This window comes from Gouania willdenowi, unplaced genomic scaffold (assembly GCF_900634775.1).
Source record: "Gouania willdenowi unplaced genomic scaffold, fGouWil2.1 scaffold_228_arrow_ctg1, whole genome shotgun sequence".
NCBI classification, from domain to species: Eukaryota; Metazoa; Chordata; class Actinopteri; order Blenniiformes; family Gobiesocidae; genus Gouania; species Gouania willdenowi.
The window spans coordinates 134,507-153,471 of record NW_021144983.1 but is presented as its reverse complement, the minus strand read 5'-3'; the positions used below and the strand labels follow the sequence as shown (position 1 = coordinate 153,471).

General features: G+C 38.8%; 1 protein-coding gene across 2 annotated transcripts in view; it reads left to right on the top strand.

Annotated features, from left to right (window-relative positions):
* The window catches only part of myripa (myosin VIIA and Rab interacting protein a), a 30,301-nt gene extending 14,431 nt beyond the window's left edge, over positions 1–15,870 (top strand). Inside the window, exons 6-17 of one of the 2 annotated variants that reach the window (XM_028441371.1) lie at positions 724–821; positions 2,583–2,657; positions 2,821–2,961; positions 3,096–3,228; positions 4,328–4,842; positions 6,106–7,830; positions 9,101–9,157; positions 10,253–10,432; positions 14,308–14,469; positions 14,539–14,637; positions 14,727–14,787; positions 15,644–15,870. In XM_028441371.1, coding sequence (XP_028297172.1) covers positions 724–821; positions 2,583–2,657; positions 2,821–2,961; positions 3,096–3,228; positions 4,328–4,842; positions 6,106–7,830; positions 9,101–9,157; positions 10,253–10,432; positions 14,308–14,469; positions 14,539–14,637; positions 14,727–14,787; positions 15,644–15,660 — 3,263 coding nt within the window. In that variant the 3' untranslated portion in view covers positions 15,661–15,870. The remainder of the gene's footprint in view (positions 1–723; positions 822–2,582; positions 2,658–2,820; positions 2,962–3,095; positions 3,229–4,327; positions 4,843–6,105; positions 7,831–9,100; positions 9,158–10,252; positions 10,433–14,307; positions 14,470–14,538; positions 14,638–14,726; positions 14,788–15,643) is intronic. The other variant, XM_028441372.1, reaches the window with a different exon arrangement.
* Positions 15,871–18,965: the final 3,095 nt, after the last annotated feature.

The window sequence follows — 18,965 nt, the reverse complement described above, 5'->3', positions numbered from 1 at the left end:
GTGTAGTGAGCGGAGCCGTTCTCACAAGAATCATGTCCATTCTCCTGTATATGTCTTTGATTCTGGTGTTTAAATCAACTGAAAATCCTCTATTTTGTGCAAAAGGAAAGATGGAGATGCATTCTTTCTGCTACATCCTCTTTAAGAGCAGTTTATTATACACGTGTTCATGCATATGTAACATCACTTTTGTAATTTTATTGATTTGATAGATATGGGGTAATCAAATAATCACTTCTCTTTGTAAATTAAAGAAGTTCATGCCTCATCTCCCCAGTAGGGGTGATGAGGGTGGTTGAATATCAGTGGATCTGACCACATTGTTAGAAACAGTGCATTAGTATAGATTGAGCTTAGGGTTTACTGCCCTATTTGTCTGATTGATAATCGACTCCTGTACTATAACAAACCTCTTCACATTATTCAGATCAAGTTTTTTTTTTTTTTTTGTTGTTGTTGTGTAATCCTCTCATGAATTCATAAAATCATATTTGCTGCCATCTGACATTAATCTAATGCTGTGTGTCAGACGGATGAATAGTCGCATGTTCTGAAATGCAGTGACTGTGTGTGGCTCTGATCCATCAATCACTTCACCGAGCAAACAGGATGAGTGACAGGCTGCAGACTGACGCTCAACCCTCCGTCTGCAGACGACAATCACCGCTTCTTCTTTAAATGCAGTGAGCTTTGACACCTGTTGTTCTGATGTTTGTTGTTCAGAGCACAGCGTGGCCGACACGCTCACTGTAGCCATGCGAGTGGCGGAGGAAGCCATTGATGAGGCCATTTCTAAGGCTGAGTTTGACTCTTCCACTCAGGTCATTCTCCCTTTGTTTGCACTAATATTCAATAGAATATTTGTCCTGCAATGTTGCTATTGTTTTAATTTGTTTGCAAAATGTATTATGTATATATTATATAACAAATTCAAGCAAAAAAAATAAATTGTCAAACAAAATTGAAATCACACTCCTCGCGTATAACAAAGCTGATTCCTTTTCCTAATGACAATCTATTCTGCTGTGTCAGCATAAAGCTTTCACCAGTTTGGTTTTTACAACAATGAAAAGGCTAATTGTTCAAATAAAAAATGTATCTAAAGTAAGCAACCAACCTTAAGTGTAATATTAAATCAATAGATTATATCATTTGTTGTGACTATTTTTCTTCCAAACTCATAAAAATAACATGAAATGTGCATTCACACATATTTTAAAACAGATATATGAATGTTCTTTGAGTGCAAAGAGAAAATATTTTTCTTTTTTTAAATGCTCAATTTTTAGCAAGGCTGTGCTCACACCCCCCTGTCACGACGACCCCCCAAGTTTGGGAATCACTGCGTTAGTGCAACTTGTACAGTCGACCATTCAATTTGTTAAGAAAGCCTAAAAATAATGTTGGGCCCTCTAAGACAGATGACAACTGGTTTAAATCCTATTAAATAAGAATTATAATCATCATCCTTTATTTCAGCACTCAGGAGTCCATTTTAAAAACATAGACACAATTAATATTATTCTTCAACACGTAATCAAATGGAATGTGGTGTCCCACAAAGCTTCCATTCAGGACCATCACTTTTTATCATCTATTCTATACACTACCTCTTAGTAATGTATGTAGCAATAAATAAGTACTTATGCTGATGATACACAGCTATACATAACCAACACTCCTAAGCACTCAAGGTTTTTTTTTTTTAAAGTTTAACTGTATTTTCGAGACCGGAGACCACATTTGCAGCTTTAAATTTGATCTAAATGTAACACTTAAAAACCGGTTTGGATAGCACAGGTTTTACTGCAATAAATATGTTTTCAAACTGATGTGTTACCTGATCCGTACTAAACTAGATCCACCCATTAACTACTTGTTTCTGGGTCCAGCAGTATCGGCCTGTACTTTACTGTATGCATACTCGTACACTCTTTTTGCCTCTAGTTCCTCCCTAATCTGATCTGTCTGTTTTTTCAGATTACGTTAAACCATCTGGATTATTCTGCAATCCAAATGACAGTTTAATATGTCTTGACATGACAAAGTGGGGGCCATTGTTTGGTTTAAGAAGTCTTAGTGGATAAACAGATGTCCATTCTACATGATCAGACATAATGCTCAACTCGTGCTTTTAATGCATAAAGTTACCATGACAGAACAACTTAATTTATAACTTCATATATTTTATGAATATTTGATTTTTGTGCAAAATACAAATAAAAAATAAAGTAAATGTTTTAAATATAATTTTAATCAAAAACAACGCTAATGCCCACAGTGGGTGGTCATTTCTCCCAGAGTATGCATGTCCAGTTTCCTCCTACAGTAGAAAAACATGTAGGTTAAATGCAGGATTAAGTGTGTGTGTGTGTGTGTGTGTGTGTGTGTGTGTGTGTGTGTGTGTGTGTCTGTGTCTGTGTCTGTGTCTGTGTCTGTGTCTGTGTCTGTGTCTGTGTCTGTGTCTGTGTCTGTGTCTGTGTCTGTGTCTGTGTCTGTGTGTGTGTGTGTGTGTGTGTGTGTGTGTGAGTGCGTGATTGTTACCATGCAATGTCTTGAATACTTCCATGTTTGTGTTCCAGGACAATGAGGCACTTTATCTGCGGCAGCACAGAGAGGAGCTTATTGAAGAACTGGCCAAAACCATTGTTAAAAAAGTAAAAAAAAATAAACATATTTTTTACTACATTTTATCCAAACATATTCCAAAAATTAAGATCAACTCTGTGTGGGATGCATGTAACGTAATGCTAACATTAGATATCACTATGCAGTGTGAAAACTTGTATTTTGCTTCTAAACTGCTGCTGTGTATTAAAGATTGTGAGCAGAAGGAAGATTATGGCTGAGATGACAGCAGATTACGACCCTGACAGGATCCTTGAACGCATCACAGACCCTTATCACCATCAACAGCCGGCCTTCGATCAAGTTCCTGGGAAGCAACACTCTAACCTTTGGGTCAGTAAAGATTCAAAAAGGTCCAAATAAAGTCAGCAACAATTACACAAACACATATGACTTCATTCCCAAAGCAGGACATCATTGAACTGGTTGTTCTTTAATTTTCAATAAATGTTCATGTGTGTCTTCAGAGGTCGAGGTCTGCTTTCTCACTGCTGGACAATGAGCCTCTCAGTCTGATACAAGATGCACAGCAGGTGTTGAAGGAGAGCACTGGGCCGGGAATGACTGCTTGGCTTAGTGCGGACTGCCTGGACAACATTGGTATGATGGCTTTCAACTTCTCCAAACCATCAGACCGACCAGTAGATGTACTTTCCAGATTCGAGTAGACTGCATTTCTTACTTTTACATAAAGAAGGCCTTTTGTCTGCATAGTTGAGGTGGTGATCTTCAAAAATCTTCAAATTTACTGGCGTTTCATGTTAAAAGCAGCAATGCAGAAGCTCACAATCCAAACGCCGCTGAAGTTAATCCAATGGCAAATCCTTTTCAAAAAGAAACTCATCTGCTGGGTTTTTAGATTGTCACGTTCAGAATCACTGCTAGTGAATGGGATTATGCCTCAGGTGTAAAACCTCCTCAAATCACAGCAAACAGAAGGTTAATGTTAAAAAAAACCACAACATTTGCACTGCTTTCAGCATTGCTATGAACTCAAGGCAGAGGGACAGCTGTTATATTTATATAGTTTAAAACCCTCAAGCAGCTTTTCAATTGATTTATATAGTGCAAATTACAACAATAGTCATCTCGTAGCACATATCAAAATATACAGTTCTTAAGAAAAAAACCAACAAATTTACATGAACATGCATCAGCTACAGTAAGGAGAAGAAATCTCCAGCAGATCCGGGCAACTTTTAATCTGACCAATGTTTGTGTGTTTTTTGAAAAGTTTACATTTGAAATAGACAGAAAATAAATAAATACAAAAATAAAAAGATCTAAGATTATTTTAACAAATCCTTTTGTTTTAAAATAATATTAATAACAACAATAATAATAATAATAATAATGATAACAAATGCCACCCTCTGGTTGTCTTGGTTACTTCTCTGACCTTGTATGAAGGATCCATGGCAGAGGTTGGAGGGAGAATATCTTAACCCAATTATCATTATTCTGTGGCCCGGAATGTTTGACCGCGAAAGATACCTTTTTTTCTCGATTGGATAGTCCTGTAAATCCCTACCATCCATTACATCATCCAGTCTGTGTCTGGTCGACTTAAATACCCTGAAACGCTAATGCTAATATCGTTCCTTTAATGATTGTGATCTGAGGAAATAACCTCAGTTGTCTGACTTTCTAGGCCTAAGCTTATGTAAAACCAAATCATTTCGGTCTGTGTCTTTGTAAGGCGTGTCCTCAGTGCTGAAGAGTCCAGATGGAAACTGGATTGCCCTACAGAGCGCCTCTCTGTCCCGTCCCAGTCTGCTCACAGCAAAAAGAGGGCAGGTCTTAAACACTTTGGAGCAAGAGTCCGAGGTGAGGTCTGCTCATGAAGGTCTGGACTCTGACAAGGAATCCCAGCCGGAGCCAGACGGCACCTGGGGCGCTGTCCTCCATGAGATCCACAGGAAGCTTACCGACTCCAATCTGAACCTTTGCACTGCGGGAGACCACGTGTCGGACTCTGAGGGCAACTGGAAGCCTAATAAACCTCTCATGGCTGCTTTAAAGTTAAAGGTGCCCGCTGAGATCAGGAAGCCTTCGTCTTCTCGTCGGACCAGCATCATTGATGTCAACTTCAACCTAGAAGGTGCTGGAGAGGACAAGCGAGAGGACGCTGCCGAGCCGGAGGAGGAAAAGATCAGATCAGAGAAGAAACGAAGGGGTAGGACAGAAAGAGCAGCTCCACTTTCTCCTCCTTTGGTAAGAGAAAACATTATGTTACACATGACTCACCAAACTGTACCTGATACCAGTTAAAGTCAAATTACCAACAGTGGGCAGGGAGGACAGAGAGATGAATGGGTGGGGACTGGATGAGAGGTAAATGGTTTAGAATTAACTGAGTTGGAGTTGAAGTTCACCAATGGAAGAACAAAAAGTATCACTGAACTATTTGTTGACATTTCACTAGATCAATGGTTCTCAACCTTTTCAGCCCATTGGTGCCAGAGACCGGGGACCCCCACTGTACCTGAAGGTAGTTGACGTGAACATTAAAGAATAGTCATGTGGAGACAGGTCCATCTATAAGGGGGAATAAAGAGGAGAGCTGTACAAAGTCAGCAAAATTACAGCCCCCCTAGTTTATTATTGTTTGCTTTATAGTATATAGTCATCTTAAAGATGTAAGTCCTTGTTTTAATCAGAAAAAAGGGTTAAAAGTGACCAAAAATGATGGAAAAAGTGGTGAAATGGGATTTTAAAAAACACAGAAATTGGTTAAAAGTGCAAAAAGTGTTCAATATTGGAACAAATAATGGGCATGACAACTTGTGAATGTGGCTAAATTGGCAAAAATAAGCATGAAATATGGTGAAAAGAGGTTAAAAGTGACAATAATGGGTCAACATATGCATATGTTTTTATTTATATTTATTCTTTTAAACTGTTTTATTTTTATTTATTGTTTTATACTCATTTAGTGGCAGAGCTCATTTGTATTGTTTTGGTTTTATTGTTGTGGTCGCATGTTCAGCACTTTGGAAACGTTTTGTTGTTTAAATGTGCTATATAAATAAAGTGGATTGGATTGGATATGTGAGATTAGGTGGGAAAAGTGGTGTAGAGGGTTTACAAGTGCCTAAAATGTCTCGAAAGTGGAAAAAATGTGCAGCAAAGGCATTGAACTTTGATGGAGAAGTGGCAGAAATGGGAGTAATGTAGCAAAAATGCATTAAAATTAGGAAAAATATGGCAAGAAAAAGTGATGAATATAGGTTACAATATGGTACGTTTGGTGTAGTTGCAGAAAAAGGGTAAAAATGAGCAAAAATGCGCTCAAATTGTAAAAAAAAATTGTTTCTTGAAGGTGACGCCCTCCCAGTGTCTTGCGACCCCAATATGGGTCCCAACCCTAAGGTTGAGAACCTCTGCACTCGATGACTGATACCCTCTTTGACATAATATTGTTTGTTTGTATTTAAACACTTTGTGTTTTAACAGCAACATTTATTTGGCTCACAGGACTCAAGAAGTGAAGACTTCCATTTCTGGCATCCTGCTGTCACGCAAACATCCAGAGCCACAACCCCAGAACCTTTGGACTCTGAAGACGAAGCCGACGACACCGAAGATGAAGCCGGTCACATGGACGAGCCGCTTGGAGTGAGGAACTCGCTGGAGGAACTCTCTGTGAGGTCTTTTACAAAGGAGGAAGACCTCTCTGTACCGAGCAGTGCTAGTGATGATGGTGAGGATGGAAAAGACGGAAGGAGGCGAGGAAGCACAGAGAGAGACAAAGTAGAAGAGAAGCTCTGCAGCATGGAGACTGATGTGGACGGAGGACAGACTGAGGACGAGGGTGAGAATGAATTGGATGAGGAGATGAGAGAGAGGTTATACAAGCTCGTCACACAGTCCAGACTTGCTTACTTTTCATCCACTGATGACGAGCTGAACAAAGAGTGTGAGGATGAACCAGATGGAGACGAGAAGGTGGAGGAGGAGGACAATGTAGGGCTCACCTATAAACTCTGTCAGCTGGAGGAACAAGTCAGAGCCTCACAGTTTTCATCCACAGAGGACGAGCTGGACAGAGTTGGTGTCGAAGAAGAAGAAGAAGAAGAAGAAGAAGAAGAAGGGGAGGAGGAGGAAGATGAACATGACATAGAGCTGGCGGTTAGAGTGTGCAGGTTAGCTTATCAAGCCAACGCCACTCAGTTCTCCTCCACCGAGGACGAGCTGGACAAAGCAGGTCAAGGCGACGATGAGGAAGAGGCGATTGACGAAGGGCCGCTGTGGAAACTGCAGCCGGAGAAAGTAATGCACGCGGCTCAGCTGAGAGAGTTGGCCAGTTTGCTCAGCGCCTCTCAGTTTTCTTCCACTGAGGATGAGCTGGACAGAGTGGACGAGGGCATGGCGGAGATGGTGCGAGAGGAAGGAGCCGCTGAGAGCAGTGTGGACGTGGGGCAGCTGTGGGAGGAAGCGAGTGAACGGAGGGAATCCATAGGAGACATTGACGTCAACATGTTTGACTTAAGAGACGAGAGCGAAGGAGCACAGAATGAGAGTAGTGATGAGGATGACGGGCAAGGAATTCAAGTTAAAGACAGTCTAGAGGGCGACATAACAAGAGAAGAGCACAACTGTGACCAAAAGGTGGACACTCTCAAACCAGAACAAGATCATAGACAGGAAGTAGAACAGGAAGTCAGACATGAGAAACACGATGTAATGTGCATTAGAGGAGCAGAGAGTGAGGATGAAGGCACAGAGTTTGATGGGATCATGAGCAGCATGTTGATGATGGACTCTGGAGGAAACGGAAGAATGGAGCAGGAAGAAGCGCTGAGTCATCTGGACGATCAGATGGGATCACAGGCAAACTGTGAGGTTTCAGTCAAAGATACAGTTCCAGAGTCAGCATCCAGGATGCAGCCCGCAGACTGTGGAAGCAAGGAAACTCTTTCAGTCACAAATAAAGAAAGAAATGAAGACGTGCAAGAAAAACAACCGACTTGTAGCTCGTTAACAGAGAGATGTCTGACAAACCAGGAGGAAGAGGCGTGTGAGGTGGAAGACCAGAGTGAGAGAGGAGAAATAACAGCAGAGATAAAGGATGATACCAAACACTATGAAGGAATAGCAACCAATGAAAGGGGAGAGCACATCACAAGTGCAGAGAACATGGAGCAGAGCAGCACTTTATCTCTCAAGCAACATATACCGTCACCTCAGGAGATTCAAAATGTAAGCATTCCCACTTCCTGTCTCTCTATATTGATGTTCCTGCATCAACCCCAAATTCATGTATCCATCCATCTATTATGGAGACACTGATATCCAGAACACGACTTTAGAGACCAAATTCTTTGGTTTATATGTCTGCAAGTTCTACTTTTGTGGTTTCGGAAATTATTTAAGTACAACATACTGTATCTAAAGCTTTTACAGACACTAGGTCTAGCAAAACACACACCAAACACTCACACATAATTACCTGCATTATTGACGGAGTACAACTGATTTGGTTTTGCACATACCGTATTTTTCGGACTATAAGGCGCACTATCAATGAATGGGTCTGACCGGGTCTATTTTCATTATTATTATTATTAAGGCTCATTAAGCGAAACAAAATAGTCAGATAAGTCAAACTTTATTCAACTCGTTAACAATAACTCAACATTGTTCAGGTTTAACACAAAATATAAAACATTACACTCACTTTTTCAGTTCAGTATGTTGAAGCACAGTACTGGTACATATCACTCCACGAGGCGTCTGACTACGGTAGCCCTGAAGCTCCAAAAATCTATCAAGAGGTGCAGCTTCATAGTTTACCAAAGTTGTACTAAAACATTTTGACATATTAATTTCATACATAAGGCTCACCTGATTATAAGGCGCACTGTCGATTTTTGAGAAAATTAAAGGATTTTAAGTGCGCCTCATAGTCCGAAAAATACAGTAATATTGTTTGTACTTGGAAAAAAGAAAGAAATATTTAATTTTATTTATTTTATTTTAACTTTTATACATTTTAGTTTCAATTTGTGGAAGAAGAAGTTGATTAAAAGCTCATGCATGTAAAGAGTTCTATATATATTTTGACTTGTCTCGTTCTCGTGAGCCGAGTGTATCGTCACACCCCTTTTTAAAACACGTTTTTGCATCTGTTGCTGTCTCTTTGTCAAAAACTGTCTTTGTTTTCTACTACTATAACAACAACGCAAAAAGAAAGCCTGTGTGACTTTCATTAAACATGATTTCCACTCATTATAAACCATGTTTGGTTTGAAAGAAAAGACCGACTTTATTGACACATGAGGAACAAGAGTGTTGAAGGTTTTTTTTTATTAATCTATTGATTTGAGATTTTACAGGTCACAGAGGCTTCCTTTAAAACAGCAGGAAACCTTTTCTTTCAGAAGCTGAACTGTGTGTGTCACGTTTGAATGCTACTAACCTCTCTCTGCTGCTCTTCATCCCTTTCACCTCTGTGCTGTACGGACTGTAGGGTAGCGACATGGAAATATTCCAAATAATAGAGTTCATGTCTACTCTACTGGAGCAGGTGAGAAAGACAGTAATGGTAATGATTGCTGTTAACTGTTAAGATGATTTTCAGTTGGCGACATGGATTTTAGCATGCTCATCTTCCAATTTGTTCTTATTTTACTATTATTAAAATGCTAAATAGTCTGTATTTGCTGCATATTCTTGTGCTGTTGTTGCATTTACTGACAACACATTTTATGCAACTTCTGACGAACTCATTTAGCTTCTATAAACTTGTGAACGTCTAACTTAACGTGTGAACCAGGGTTGGGGTCAATTACAATTACATGTTCAATTATCCATGTTCAATTGCAACTCAATTACAATTACGGTGACAGGCATTTTTTTTCCAGTTACAAATAAAATTACGATGATTGTTTTTCCCCCTTAAGTGAATTACAATTACGTTCTCAATTACTAAAGTTCAATTACAATTGATCACAATTACTGAGCCTTTAATAAATAACCCCATAAAACGTGTTAGCTTTCTGTTAGCATAAACGGGTCAGTTTGACCCATGTCTTAAATCAGCTGTAAAATACACACACACAAAATATTATCATTATTATCATAATCTAATTAGTTGTTTTTATCTCTTGGTTACCTTATTAGGCTTCCTAATCAATGAAAATATTGGTATACATTGGTATATTGGTAATATTTTTCAGTAAGTATACCCCTAGATATATATATATATATATATATATATATTTTTTTTTTTTTTTTTTTAATGGTAAAATGATCCTTAAGAGAACTGACAGGCAGTGGGAAAAGTTGATATGCAGCACTTTTTTGATAATTTTTAACTACGTATCATTATTGTATAACTTGCGTATTAACTACATAAGTTATAGAATTGTAACATGGTTCCCTAGATTTGCATTTAATTAAATTGTGAATTACTGTTTTTATATAATTTCCATGCCAGTTACAGAATAAATTACCTGAACTCAATTACAATTCAATTATGGTTTCAAAAGTAAAAATGTTTCCAATTATAATTGCAGCTATAATGATGTCAAAATTGTAATTAACTGTCAATATACGCAATTACAATAATAATTGAGCCAAACCCTGGTGTTCACTGCGTAAAACCCTGTGTGTCCCACAGAGGTACTCGGCTGTGGCCCTGTGCAGCATCACCACTGAGGTGCTGAAGATGCTGAACGCCACAGAGGAGCTGCTGCAGGATGTGGACAGAGGGAATGACCCCCAACCTTCCACCTCGTCTCTGCCTCCGGGTGTCGACCCCAAGAAACTGGACCAGCAGTTTTCTAAACTTGAGGAACACGTGAGCTCATCTGATATTTGATCAGTGCACTAAAAGAACCAGACAGGGTTGGGGTCAATTACATTTTTCAGTTCCAATTACATTTTCAATTATCCATGATCAATTACAACTTCATTATGATTACAGTGGACAGCATTTTTTTCCAATTCTAATTATTTTTTTTATCCTCAAAGTCAATTACAATGAAGTTCTCAATTACAATTAATCACTATTACTGAGCCTGAAGTAAATAACCTAATAAAAGTTCACCTTCCTCTTGTGTTAGCTTTCTGTTAGCATCTAACAGATCCCACTGTCGCTAAATGCTTGTTCATGTGGATCTTGTTGGGTTTTTTCTTTCTTACTATGGACTTTATAATTTGTCCAGCGCTTTGAGATGACTTTGTTATATTTTGCGCGATATAAATAAAGTTTAATTCCATTGAATTAAATCTCTTATGATAACAGGCCCTAAATCAGCTGTAAAATGCACTAAAAACAAATATCTATCATCTAATTTCTTTCCTATCTATTGCTTACCTTGTTAGGCTTCTTAATCAATGAAAATATAGGTTTTAATATTTATGGTGTGGGAATCTGAGCCTTTTTTGTGTCTGTATACTTCTATATTTACATCTTTTTAAGTTATTAAAATGTGGGAAAGCTTAATATGAAACATATTTGAGTAATTGTTAACTACACATGTTGATGTACAGCTTTATGTGTGTCTGAAAATGAAATAATAGTGTCCCTCACAAATATAAAATGGAGTGCGACGCGTTATCAGTCTGACTTGTGGAGACATTGGCATCTTAATTGTTTGTCTAGTCCTTTTATTTTATTTTTAATGGACTACGAGTCTGAAATAAAGTTGAATTGAATTGTAGAACTGTACATAGAACTGTAACATGGTTCCCCAGTTTAGCATTCAATTATAATTGACAATTTTTCTAGAATTTTCAGGGCAATTACAATTATAAAGCCAATTATCTGTACTCAATTACAATTGAATTATGATCACAACAGCAACAGATTTTTTAAATTACAAATATAATTATTTCATAATTGTTATTCATTTTCAATCCAATCCAATCCACTTTATTTATATAGCACATTTAAACAACAAAACGTTTCCAAAGTGCTGAACATGCGACCACAACAATAAAACCAAAACAATACAAATGAGCTCTGCCACTAAATGAGTATAAAACAATAAATAAAAATAAAACAGTTTAAAAGAATAAATATAAATAAAAACACATTAAAAACTATAAATAAGAATAAAACTCAAAAACATAAAATAAAAGACACAGAGGACCACACAACTTACGCGGTGCTAAAAGCCAGAGAATAAAAGTGAGTTTTGAGACGAGATTTAAAACACTCCACGGTGGGGGCCGTACGGATGTGGAGGGGAAGAGCGTTCCACAGCTTAGGGCCGACAACGGAAAACGCTCTGTCCCCTTTAGTTTTACGGTTCGCCTTCGAAACCACGAGCTGGAGCTGGCCCTCAGACCTCAAAGCGCGTGGGGGTCGGTAAATTTGGATGAGGTCTGTGATATACTGAGGGGCCAGTCCATTCCAAGCTTTAAAAACAAACAAAATTTTAAAATCAATTCTAAATTTAACAGGGAGCCAATGCAAAGAAGCAAGGATTGGGGTGATGTGTTCACGCTTTTTGGTCCCTGTTAAAAGTCGTGCCGCTGCGTTCTGGACTAACTGCAAGCGGTAAAGTGCCTTTTGGCTGATGCCCGAGTAAAGTGCGTTGCAGTAGTCCAGACGGCTTGAAATAAAAGCGTGCACGACTTGTTCAAAAAGATTAAATGATAAAAAAGGCTTAACTTTGGATAAAAGACGAAGATGATAAAAACCCGATTTTAAAACGCCATTGATCTGTTTATCAAATTTAAAATCACTGTCTATGGTGACGCCAAGGCTGGTGACTTTGGGATGCAAATACTTTTGGAGTGATCCCAAGTCTGCGAGGGTACATCCAAATGCCATTATTTCTGTTTTTCCCTCATTCAGTTTTAAAAAATTCTGGGCTAACCAAGCCTTGACGTCACCCAGACAGTGGAGCAGGGGTGACAGGGGGCTGTGATCATTCTTTGCAATGGGCATGTAAATTTGACAGTCATCTGCGTAGAAATGGTAAGACATGCCATGTTTCTTAAAAATCTCTCCAAGTGGGAGGAGATATATAGCAAAAAGAATGGGACCCAGGATAGATCCCTGGGGGACTCCACAGTTAAGTGGGGCAGAAGATGAAGTGGAGTCCCCCAGCCTGACGGAGAATGACCTCTCCGACAGGTAGGACCTAAACCACTCCAACGCGGTCCCCCTGACACCCACGCGATCTCTTAGGCGATCTAAAAGAATTGTGTGGTCGACTGTGTCAAAAGCAGCCGTCAAGTCTAAAAGCACTAAAATGGCAGAACCTCCAGAATCAGTCATTAAAAACAGGTCATTAAAAACCTTTAAAAGTGCAGATTCAGTACTGTGCAAAGCTTTGTAGCCTGACTGATATGGGTCTAAAGTGCCATTTTCATCTAAAAAAGGTTGCAACTGTGCAAAAACGCATTTCTCTAAAATTTTCGATACCAATGGTAGTTTGGAAATTGGGCGATAATTCGCCAAATTTGCAGGGTCAAGGCCAGGTTTTTTAATCAAAGGCTCAACTACAGCTTTCTTACAAAAAGCTGGCACTATGCCAGTAGCCAAGCTGCTGTTGATGATCTCCCTAACAGAAGAGCCAATGGTGTCCCAAACCTCTTTAAAAAAGCGAGGAGGGACCGGGTCTGTGGGACAGGAGGAGGGTTTAAGTTTTTTAACTATCCCTGTGAGCACAGACAATGACACAGACTCAAACTGACAGAAAACAGCGCAGCATTGAGTGGATACACAACTCCACACTGAAAAGGGAGATATGTTGGCCCTAATAGCAGCAACCTTCTCATTAAAAAAGGAGAGGAATTTTTCACAAGTTCCACTTGTCATCTCCAATGAAGTGGACGGACTCGGATTAAAAACAGAACCAATCGTTTTAAAAAGAACTCGAGGCTTACTGACATTATTCGAGATCAAGTTAGAGAAATATTGAGTTTTTTCAGCTTTAACAGCACTTTGATAGTTTCTCCAGCACTCTCTAAGAATCTGGTGTGAGACCTCCAAGTGGTCCTTCTTCCACCTCCGCTCTGCCCTCCGACACTCACGCCGAGCTGTGCGCGTAGTGTCATTGAGCCACGGTTCCTGCTTTGGCTTAGGACATATGGCTCTGAGGGAGCAACACTGTCCAAGACTTCAGAGCAGGTGGAAGTGAAAGAGTTCATCAATTGCTCGGTGTCCATAGATGCAGCGGAGTTTAGATGATCCAGAAACGATGCAGTAAAAAGAGGAGAAAAAGCAGCGGCCGTGTCGGGCTTAATAACACGACCATGACGCACGCCAGACAGCTTCACCTCCAAGTCCAAAATAAGATCAAACATGACAGGGCTGTGGTCAGAAAACACGGTATCTCCAACAACGACATTGTTCACAGGAAAACCACAGGACAACACAATGTCTAGCGTGTGCCCGTGCACTTGTGTGGGGCCAGTGACATGTTGCGTCAGATTAAAAGCTTCCACCAAGTCCAAAAACTCTCTGGCCATGGGTTTAGAAGGACAACATACATGCACATTAAAATCTCCGACAATTAAAACCCTGTCATAACGCGTGAGCACACAAGCAACAAATTCATAAAAGTCTCTAATAAAATCCTTGTTGTGCTTCGGTGGTCAACCACGCAAATACAATTATAATTCACCCCAATCCTGGTAAAAACTCTGCAGGTGCTGTAGTCTTTTTAAAGCTGTTGTACAAATAAAATGTGTATCCGTGCTTTGCATGTGCTGCAGGTATACGTAGCAGCTGGTTCAGTGTACAATTTGGAGGAGGAGCTCTGCGACCTGGAGGAATATGCCAGGTCTATTCACACCTCGACCCCCGACTTGGAGCTGTGCTTCCTGGAGGACCAGGTCGCGGCAGCGGCCGCCAAGGTTCAGCAGTCTGAGATGAAGGTGCGTCTGACAGCAAGACGCGCTTTAACATGATGATCACCCGCCTTTTTCAAATCCCTTCTAATGCAGGTCTCTGACATCTCTGCGAGGATCGCTGCTTTGAAGAACGCAGGGTTGAACGTGGCCCCGCAGCCTCGGGTCAATAAGAACAAGAACAGTCCAGTTATGGTAAAGTGTCTGCAAATATTAGCCCACTGGGATTACAGTCCATGTACAATAACACAAAATAATACATAATCTGCAACATCCCCATGCAGGCTTCAACTTTGGACGCTCCCAAACAGATGAGGAGGCGACTACCAGCACCACCAGTGAAAGGTAAAACTATATTAATATAAATGAATATTACAATTAATTTAATGTAATTGGAATTGTATATAATAGAATAATTAATTAATTTTAGAAGTAATTTATTAATGTTTAAAATAAAACACATCAACATAATTTTTTACCATACGTTGCAATTGCCCGCTGGTGACAAATAAAATTCTGTTTTTTTTTTTTTTTTTTACCAATTAGGTTTGAATCAAAACAAATCAAAACATTCACAAAATTTCACTACTTGGCAATAGACTGTTAATAAAACTTTACTGAAACATGTTAACACTAATGGCTGCCCAGAGAAGCTTAATGTTGGAAAGAAACAATAAAATAATTTCTTGTTTTCTGGTAAGTGCTACTTAAAATCCATCAACCGTAATGTTACTGGTCGTTTTAGGAACACCGTCATAACGTCCGTTGAACTGAACAACACGTAACTAAGCTTTAAAATGTCTGATTGAAATGCTAATTCACCACAGCCTTTCTATAGGAGCTTAAATACGAAGAGTCAGCCTGATCTGATGAAATGAAATGAGAATTCTGATTGGCTAAAATCCGTAAAATGGCGATGTCCACATTTAAAGGGACAATAAGTTTACATGAAGGCTAAAAGTTAATATAAATAACTCCAAAGACATTTCTCAAAGGACTTAGTAACAGTTTTATTATTGTTTTCATTTGAACTACATTCTTGTGATGGGTTGTGTACGGCTTTCAGAGGAACTATTGTTGTGTTATGATGTGGAATAAACAGTAACAGAAGCTTTTTCTCTTCATCAATGCATATACCAATTCTTATGAAGTTATCTAGTTAATGCATGTGTTGTCTTTGTTTTTTCTATTCCACCTTTAGAAGATAAAGACACCTGAGCCATCAAAGTACAACCTCCGACAGTGCCTTGACTCCGCCTCTCCACAACCTACAGGCCAGTTTGAAACATTCTGCCTTAATCTGCACTAAAATCAACATACTTCATATATTAAGAGCCAGCAAGTGAAAATCTCCAGCATATCTGTTCACGAATCATCATTTTTAACTTCAGAATAAAGTACAACTTTAAGGGTAAATTATATCCATCACAAAAGTGTGTGTGTTCATTTATTTTATCTGTACGTCTCTGACATCATGAATGGGTTAACCACAGGAGCATAGACACAGATCAGCAAATATGGGCTGTATTTTTTATGCTTAACGGTCCTCGCTGACACACTAGTTTAGGGGTCTGCAACCTTAACTCTCAAGGAGCCATGTTAATTAATGCTAATTGCTAGTTTCTTGCTTTGTGATTTATTTTTAGGTTAACCAATTGTTTTATCAGAATTTTATTTGAAGTTAATGTCATTATTCATCAATAGCCTCTGTAAGAAAAAACAATTCATAATTTTAGTGTTTTTTTAAAGCTACAGGCAGCCATTGCAAAAGAGTCAAAAAGCCACATGAGGCTCCTGAGCCACAGGTTGCAGACCTGGAAATGAGATGATCAATTATGCTCAGGTAACTTTTTAAGAAAAAAGAAAAATGTTAAATGATAAAAATGATCAAGATGTTGTGCAGCCTATTTAATTTTTGCAAGTAATATCACAGTTGCATAACACACAGATGAGACAATGTCATTTTAGAAAAAAAAAATGTGTCTACCTGCTCCAACACACCTGAATCTAATCCTGCCATTATGCAACAAAAAGCTTGATAAGGATTCCTCTTCAACCCAAACAACAAAAACAAAGGACTCCTCATGTAAAAGGATTATACTGTTCTTTTTTCCCCACAGCTACTGTAAATGCTTGTTATTCATTTTCATATAATACCCTGGTCTAAACACCAGCAGCTAACTAACAGAAACACTGACGGGGGCGAATTCACTCGAGGTTTAGGGGTATTAAAACGTGAGCAAACATCACTCCACGTGCTAATAAACCCAGGGAATCAGGAGTGCGACGTTGCTGCGCTTCCCAATGTGCCCTCAATTCATTTAGCACGTTTCCCCCTCATGAATATGCAGAGTAGGCAGGGGGGAAAAATATGGGAGGAGGAAATGCAAATGCAATACAATTCATGGAATCTGGAACTGTTTGTGGTTTTAGTACCAGAAAATGGTACGACTGAGGCAGGTGCAAACACACACGCAGAGATCAGCCACACACATGCACGCACATTTCTCTGTTTCCCATTTATATTTTTATTAGTGTTCTGATCACACTTAAGGTATGAGTTAGTGGAGATCTAGACACGGCTTCATACAGCTACGTCATACCTGTCAAGTTTTGGATTTAAAAATAAGAGGAATTTTTCTGTCCCACTCACCCAACCAAGTTCCAGAAATCTAAAATACCCACTTGTCAAACACTTACTAAATACAATTATGTGATTAGAATCTGGTAGGTCAAAACTCATATCTCAATATATTTTCTCAAAATGGTGACATACGATATAAATGTAGATAATTTTATCAAATAAGGTCTGAACAAAAAGACAATTCTGGGTTAAATTTGCTGATGCTAAATGCTACACGTGGACATTTATTAATAAACAGCTGCACAATATGTGTCACTCATTAATTAATCTAACTGAGCTTTACATGTTGTTCTGAGAAGTAAAGGCAGCGACTCCTAAAACTAATGTTTTGTTTCATATGATATATGAAATATTATAGTTTTCTATATCGCCAAAATAGAAAACTCGATACATCTTGAATCTCGATATATCGCCCAGCCCTAATTCCTAAATTATAAAACAGCCTAAATAAAAACATAAATGTGTATATGAAGCACATGTGTTTATTTAATATACTTACAGTTCATATACAAGTCAACACATTTAATATTTACTGTTTATTTCACATTGCGTGTCTTGAAGTTAGACAATAACATTTTATTTTCATTATATATTTTCTTATAATTTCTCATGTTCACTCATGTGGTTCTTTGGTATTCACTAATGACTTATTAGACACATCTGTTGCAGAATTTACATTCTTTAACACTTTTTAAAGCAGTGTATACTGTATTTGTGGAGTTTGTGATAGGCTGATTTTTCATGGTGACTTACGTTGTTCCTTCCGCTGTGGTAGACGTTAAAATCTCAGTTATTAATCTAACAGAACGTGTAACTGTGTCACATCCTGATGGTCTTTAGGAAGATAAACCCTCTGTCACATTTTACAACGTATTTACACAAGTTCTTTGTTTTTTTTCACCAGAACATCTTCATTCATCTGTTCTGAGTTGTTTCCGGGTTTGTTGCCGCTGTCAGCACTAATCTCTCGAGAACTGCCACTCAGGCCATTATAGGTGGAAGTTCTCGCGAGGCTAGTGACGGCGTTCAGTTTAGTAAGACATCTTTTAATTATTGCTACAGTAAAATACAGGATATTTACGGGAAAATACTAATACGGGAAGATGGCGGGAAAGAGGGATAAAATACGGGAGTTTCCCGGCCAAAACGGGATACTTGACAGGTTTGAGGTACGCCTCTACGCTGACTCATCTGTCACATGACCTGCATGTCTTGGATGCTATTGTGGTCCCTCGCAGCTGATTGTAAAGGTTAGGAGGTTTTCTGCAGAGCTACATGACGACAAAATCATTAGATTCATGTGTGTTGGAGCGGGGGAGACATCAAAAACAGGGCCGGGCTAATCTAATTTCCTTCACAGTCACATGACGTACATCCAATGGAGCCCCTTTATGATGTAGGGCAGCAACTGTGTGATGTCAACATGGACAAACACTTTAGAGCAGTGATGTCAAACTCGTTTTAGTTCAGGGGCCAAATACAGACCAGTTTGATCTCAAAGTGGGCCGCAGATTTTACCATCATTGTGCCATAGTTTTCGATATCAGTTCAATTCACTTAAAACATTATTGATTTTGTAACCAATTTATTGTGGAATTTACAATGAATTGTGGAATTGTTTGTGAGAAATTACAAGATTTGTGGCAAACCTGAGAGTTATTTCCACAATTTGCAATTAAAAAATTCAATTAAAGTTTCATTGAATTGGTGAATTTGTGATATCTACAACTGGATTATTTGGTAATTTACACAACAATTCATGTTTTTCTCTGTCATTTTTACTTTCTCCTGGAGGCCAAATTGGATGCTCTAAAGGGCCCGGATTTGGCCCCCGGGCCCTGAGTTTGACACATGTGCCTTAGGGAAAGATTTTCAGCTT